Source organism: Bison bison, unplaced genomic scaffold, assembly GCF_000754665.1.
Source record: "Bison bison bison isolate TAMUID 2011002044 unplaced genomic scaffold, Bison_UMD1.0 scf7180017864487, whole genome shotgun sequence".
Classification (NCBI taxonomy): domain Eukaryota; kingdom Metazoa; phylum Chordata; class Mammalia; order Artiodactyla; family Bovidae; genus Bison; species Bison bison.
The window spans coordinates 9,665,150-9,672,206 of NW_011495047.1; the positions used below are offsets into that span (position 1 = coordinate 9,665,150).

Below are 7,057 nucleotides of genomic sequence, written 5' to 3' on the forward strand. Positions count from 1 at the left end.
GAGCTGAAGAACTGATGCTTTTGAACTGTGGTGTTGGAGAAGACTCTTGAGAGTCCCTTGGACTGCAAGGAGATCCAACCAGTCCATCCTAAAGGAGATCAGTCCTGGGTGTTCATTGGAAGGACTGATGTTGAAGCTGAAACTCCAATAGTTTGGCCACGTGATGCGAAGAGCTGACTCATTTGAAAAGACCCTGATGCTGGGAAAGATTGAGGGCAGGAGGAGAAGGGGATGACAGAGGATGAGATGGTTGGATGGCATCATTGATTCAATGGACATGGGTTTGGGTAGATTCCGGGAGTTGGTGATGGACAGGGAGGCCTGGCGTGCTGTGGTTCATGGGGTCGCAAAGAGTCGGACACGACTGAGCACTGAACGGAACTGAATAAAGCAAATATATCATAAAACAAGTGGCATGTAAGACATGCAAAGAATAAAAACACAAGTTCAAAACATACTTATTTTTAAAAAAGCATATTGAATTAAAAAGCTCTTGAACACATAAATTCTAGTGTTTTGTGAGCTTCTTGTGAAGTAACACTTTCTGTTGCTAAGACTAAAAATCTGTCTGCAGTTGCTAAACATGACTGAAAGACTGAAACAGACAAGTTTGGTCCACAATACTGGGTTAATCCATGGCAAAGAAGGGAGCTTAAGCATCACTCTCCATTGATCTTTAGTTCCATGTATTCAGGAATTGGCTGTTATAGAAGACCAACTCTGAAAATAAATAAACCTAGCACAGTGTTTTTGGAGTAACTTGGAAAAGGCATACATATTGCCAACATATCTCTTCTTTCACTACAGGTGCAACTTGAACACAATGATATGAAGGAATTCTTTTATATTTACTTTAAGCTTCATTGCCTAAAACACAACTAACCCTGACCTTTATAAAACTATGAAGAGTTACATTGCTGACAAGTGGTTTGGGGTTTAAGTTTTATGTGGGAGTATGATCTGATGGCTGTGGCTGCTGTTAACAGGAAAACATCCTGGAATCAACATTCAGATTAAGGAGCTTTGGGCCACAGTGTAATGCAATGCACTGCTTCCTTCATCGAGAAAGTCTTGCTATGAAAAAAGCCATCAGCACAACTGAACAGGGTCTTTGCCAAAGTGGTAAAAACTGTGAATTGCATAAAGATGAGTGTTTGGCTCTGTTTGAGCATCTTTGAGAAGGCTTGTAAACCATGGGGACAGTGTGTGAAGTGTGTGTGTGTGTGTGTGTGTGTGTGTGTGTGCGTGCGCGCGTGCACACATGAGAGTCCCCAGGGCACGTGTTCCCTACAACGTCCCCAGTTGACCCGGCTAGGGGAGGGCAGCCTGGCTTCCATGCCGCGGTAATCAGGAGAAACCAAAAGGGAGCGAGGGGATCCCAGGGAAGGGGCTCACTTAGTGATACCCCCGGATAGAACTGCACGGACTTGGAGACAGAGCGGCCGGAAGCATGGTAGATGCGATACCAGTAGTGGCCCGAGTCTTCCTCCCTCAGACCAGTCATGGTGACTGGTGGTCTGTGTGCACAGGTTGGGAAAGAATTTCCAGACACAGAGTATTTCAGCAAGGAGTGAGTTTACCAAGAACAGAGAGCAGAGATAATGAGGGTGCTGCAAGCACAGCGGGTTGACCTCCTGACAGACCAGGGAGAGCAGACTGGATGCTGTTAGAACATTGGGTCGGCTCAAGGGAGCGCGGATGCTTTTTGTGGGTTAGTAGCCAATTTTTATAGAAAAAGAAAATTCCTGCCATAGGGTAAGCATTAGGTGGTTGATTAGGGTCCTATAGGGTGAGTACCAGGGTAGGCATTTTTACCTAATACACTGGCCAGTTTAGATCAGGGGGGCTCATAGCAACAGTTGCCATGGGGCTCAGTCAGTTCTGGAGATGATGCAGGGCTCAGCATCTGTGGCCTTGGTACTTGTGACCTTGGTATAGGGCTCCACATTGACAAGAAGCCGGAGCTCGGGTTGTCCCAGATGGAGAACCAAGAGCCCTGGGCACAGAGCTAGTGACCAGCCTGGTGCACAAGAGCTTGGACACCTTACACTAGCCCTTCGTCTCATAGGGCCTGGCCTTGTGTGGGTACTGGCACCTCACCAAGAGGGCCTGCCCTGATACTTTTTGAAGGTGCTGACCCTTTGAGAGGTCCCACTGGTGAAGAAAAGGCCACTGGTTAGGGCCACGTGGCCTACCCACAGCCCCCTGCCCATCCAGCCCCCTGCTCTGCATTCTCTCCTCTCCTCCCCTAGTTCCCTGCTCCCTCCTCTCCTGGGAAGAGCAGCGCAGCAGCAATTGCGGGGCTGGGGGTGGGGGGTGGTCTCCGGGCCACATGGCCCTTCTCCAGCGTGCTAGCGGGAGGCAACACGTGGGGTCTCTGGGGAACTGGAAGCTGGGCTGGATTCTACTTGGCTCTTTTAGCGCCTCTGAGATGGACAGAATGAAAGAGATAAGGGCTGGCCTGGGGAGAGGGAGACGTGGGGGGTCAGATCCTGAGGGCAGAGGGAAGGGGGGCCCCTTGGCCGCAACCGTGGCTCTGAACCTAGAGGCTGAAGCCCGCTTAGCACGCAGCCCCCAGCCTCTGTAGAGGCTGCTCCTCTCCTCTGTACCCACCTGCCCCTTCCCCACCATGATCTGCCCCTGGGGGAGGAGCTGAGGAGGCCAGGAGGAAACTGGTCAGGTGATGGGCTGTGCCCTCTTTCTCTTCTTCCTCTCTCTGCACCCTGCGGGCTCCTGGTTCTACCCTCCTCTCTGGGGTGAGTCATGCTGAAGGCAGGTAACAGCCTCCACAGGCCCTCAGGGGACTGAGCAGGAGCTGTTAGCTCCACAGACCTCCAGGGTGGTCAGAATCTTCATGGCTGGTCAGGGAAGGCCTGTCTTGTGGGTCAAGAAGGTTTTATGGGTGCTGAAGGGGACAGGAGAGAGGAGGCAGAGATTGAATTCCAGCAAGGAAGTACAGGGAGGGCCCCTGGCAAAGGAGCAGGAGAGGGAAGCTGAGAGTAAAGAGATCAGGAGTCCTCAGTGGGGCTGTGGGGAACAAGGATCAGTGGTCACAGATAAGGAGGGAAGGGAACACAGGAGCTGGGGGACTTGGCGTCATCTCTGCACCCTCACCTGTCTACCTGTGGACACCAGAGAAACATTGGTGTAACTGATACATAAAGACCCTAATATCTTTTCCTTTAGCAAGTGTTAGCACTTTTAAGATTTATTTATCCTAATTAATTAATTATTTTGACCATGCTGCACGGCTTGTGGGATCTTAGTTCCCAGACCAGGGATTGAAACTGGATCCTTGGCGTAAAAGTGCAGAGTCCTAACCACTGGACCACCAGGGAATTCCCTAGGATTTAATTATAAAAAGATGCAATTTAGGAACTTCCTTGGTGGTCCAGTGGTTAAGACTCTGTGCTCCCAACGCAAGGGGCCTGGTCCGGGAACTAGATCTCAGATGCTGCAACTAAAGCCCAGTGCAGCCAAATAAATAAAATGTCTTTGAAAATAAAATTTACAAAGAAAGAGAAAGAGGGAAGAGAGACGGAGAGTTTGAGATTTATTAGGACCCTGGCCTGTGCTTCCCAGGTGGCTCAGAGGTAAAGAATCCACCTGCCTATGCGGGAGATTCAGGAGCCTCGGGTTCGATCCCTGGGTGGGGAAGATCCCCAGAGAAGGTAATGGCAACCCACTCCAGTATTCTTGAAAAATCTCATGCCCAGAGGAGCCAGCAGGCTGCAGTCCATAGGGTCGTAAAGAGTCAAGATAGCACTGACCAGACCAAGTACGCACCCACCCACCGGCTTGTGCTTTATGGACGTGTAATTTCAGTTGTGGCCACTAGGGGCTCTGCAGCCTAACACCTGTGCCGGGAACCCTGTACAGTTAATGACTGACCTGGGAATTGGAACCTATCAAGGGAACTTGGCTCTAAGTCCACTGCTTTGCCTCCCCCGCCTCTCCCCTGACTCCCGCTCCTCCTCTGTGCAGTGGCCTCCTCCTTGCAGTAGGAATGAGCTGAGACCGAGGATAAGAGCAAAGGGACAGACAAAAGATGCACACGTTAGGAACTTGGCCTGTGAGGGCCCATGGATCCACAGGTGGGAAAGCAGGATGGAGCTTCAGAGCGAGGAGAAACCAAGGAGCAGCGCCAGCCCTCTCACACAGTGCTACTTTCCGAAGCGTTTTCCTGTCCCCGCAATAGGTTTGCGATGGAAGTGTTGCTTTTCTCTCACACAGGTCTGCCCAGAAACACCAGTGACCTGCTGAAAGTCGGACAGTGAGGGACGGATGGAACCAGACCAGGCCCCCTGACTTCCGACCGCACCTGACTCTCAGCTGAAGTCGGGCCCACAGACGGGACGGGAGACAGAATTCCATGGCACAGGAGTAGTAGCGCCCCCTCCAGGAACCTAATGACACGCCACACGGGGAGGCACCCTCCTGAGGGGAGGAAGGGGGACCTGGCTGATATAAAGGAGGGTCATCGTGTGTCAGGGTGTGTAGCCGCTCCTTCCCACGCAATATTCCCCTTGTCTGGCCACTGTGAACACTGGCAGGGCCACCCATCTGGTGTAAGAAAAAGGATCGAAATGCCTTCAGTTAGTCTATACTTCCAAGCCCACGAAATGGGTCAAATACTCTCACTATGCAATCTGGGATGACCCTGGCTCTGGCTTCACTAATGTCACCATGGCTGGGCTGAAAGAGGAGGATTCAGGAACTTACCAGGGTGAAGCCAAGGACTCCAAAGGTGGCACCATTCCGTGCAAGAAAATCCTCCTGCAGGTTTGCCGAGGTGAGCTCTTTGCTGAGGGATGGGACCTTCCTGGGGTGTCCAGGGACATAAGGCCACTCAGGCCCTTTGCCAGCCTCCGTCACCCCAGATCCCAGCAGCTCCCTGCTCCCTCCCACACTGACTGTGGGCAGTTGGGTCCCCAGTCCCCAGACACAGGCTGACACTAGCATCTTTGGGTGTCCTGACTCAACAGCTAGAAGCTGCACCGGAGGCCCACTGGGGATCCACACAGTGACTCAGACACAAGCTCACCCTGCCTGGAGCTGGCCACCCCGTGTGAGCAAGGAGGCCTGGGTGAGTCCTGGGGTCTAGGGTCTCCTGCAGGCTGTTTTGGCCCCGGGTCTGAGGATCAGAAGGAGCGGGGCCTTGGGGACGAGTGCCTGTGCTGTCTGCCTCCACAGGAGCTCCTGGCTCTCCCCTCCATTGCGACGAGCTCAGCGTCAGGCTCTCTCCCCAGCCCCGTCTCTCTCTTCCCACCAGCTCTGGGGAGGCTCCTTCCCCTGGGGCCCCAGTCAGCTCTAGCCTGAAGGACCCTGAGGGGCTGGCTCTTGCCCCTCCCCCTCTTCCTCTTAGGACTTTGGGGTCTGGCCACTCTCCTGGGGACCCTGGGTGGTCATCGCCTTCTCTGTGTTGTCATCAGTCGCATTTACTGTTCTGGTGATATCCAGGCCAATCCCCGTCAGTGTCTCTGAGCACAGGTAGGTCTGGGGGTCTCATTGGAAGGGAAGGGTCTGGGAAGGGCTGGACAGGTGACTGTGTGGCCTCTGATTCAGGAAGGGGGAGACTGGGGGTGGGCGTAGAGGTCTGAATGGGGTCCCAGGTCTCATCTCAGAGCTGGGTTGGCAGGGGAGAAGGAGGGGTTAAACTTCATGTATGATGATGCTGGGAGATGGCTGTTAATACGTGTCAGGAGTGACAGGACTTCCGTGAGTGCTGGTTTCACACGTGAGGGACGTGAGGTCTGTCTTCAGTCACGTGGCTACTTCCGGGAGATTCTCGGCAGGCACCTCTGGGTAGTGCCCCTCCCCTTCTGTCTATTGCAGATCTAGGGTCTTCTGCAATAGGCAGATCTAGTACCCCAACTGGTCTGTTTGTACCTCTGGCCCCACTGGCTCTCTGCTCTCACTCCAGCCCAGCCTCTCTGCCACCACCCCTCTTGGCAGGGTCATTCCTGTCTCCATGACCAACGGGCTCTGGTCCCTTCCTGGTCCCTTGGAAGCCTCTGACTCTCTTGGGGTGTCAGCTTCCCCCAGACTTGGGCTCAGAGCAGGTAATTCCCCACGAGTCAGAGGAACTGTAGGTATTGCTCCACGTCCTGGCGGCGTGAGCCCATGGCTCCTTGGCAGTGGTTCGGGTGGATCAGGTACAGAATTAGGCTCCAGTTTCACGAGTCCCAGGGCCTGGACTTGGGGAGTACCCAAGGCAGCGATCACCTCAGCCTGGGCCCTGCCAGCTTCTTCTCCCTCTTCTCTCCATGGATCCAAAGCTCTGTCTCCTCTGGCTTGGCTGCCCCCGGACACCTGGTCAACTTGCTGTGTGGCCACATCGTGGCCTGTGCTCTGGCCGTTGGGTAGGTGGGTGGGTTTGGCTTGGGCACAGAGGGCAGGGGCAGAAGGAGATGGTGACGGCTCTGCTGGGAAAGATGATAAGGGGGCGAGGCGGCAGGCACAGAGGTGAGGTTTCCAATCTATTCGAGGTTTCCAATCTATTTGATCCTGATTTGAACACCCTGAGGCTCTGCCCATCTCTGGCTACTTCTTGGCTTCTCATAAGCCACCAAGATCCTCTACCTCCAAACTCTCAGGTCTCTTGTCTAAACGTTGCCACACTCACACAGATGCACACTCATCTCGCATTCACTCATTCAATACGACATCTGTTGAGCTGGAGTCAGTCTCTTAAAAGAATGACTGGCACCTAGAGAGGCGGGGCAGGCTTGGGAAAGGAGTAGGACCAGGCAGTGTCTGTGCTTCACTTGGAGAAATTCCTTCTCACTCCCCAGGGCTGGAAGAACACTTTGGGGACAGCAGCAGTGAAGGTTTCTGATGGCCCCACTAACGCAGTCCAGGGCCCTGGAGTGACACCCACTCACCCACATCTACTCTCGACCCTCCCTGTTCACTGTGATCCTTCCTGAGCAAAGACTGTTCTGCGCTCGGAGAAGACAGCTCCCAGCCTGGAATCCACTGTGTTGCAGCGCAGACCCACCCTCGCTGGACCACTCCAGGTGGGCATCCGCTCCCATGTCCCAGCCTCTTTCTCCCC

At 53.7% G+C, this 7,057-nt stretch overlaps 1 protein-coding gene across 1 annotated transcript in view; it reads right to left on the reverse strand.

Moving 5' to 3' along the window:
• Positions 1-7,057, reverse strand: part of NCR2 (natural cytotoxicity triggering receptor 2) — a 35,502-nt gene that overhangs the window by 20,538 nt on the left and 7,907 nt on the right. The window contains 4 exon segments of the mRNA XM_010863254.1: positions 1,406-1,517; positions 1,947-1,990; positions 1,993-2,154; positions 4,723-4,822. Of these exon segments, the coding sequence (XP_010861556.1) occupies positions 1,406-1,517; positions 1,947-1,990; positions 1,993-2,154; positions 4,723-4,822 (418 nt within the window).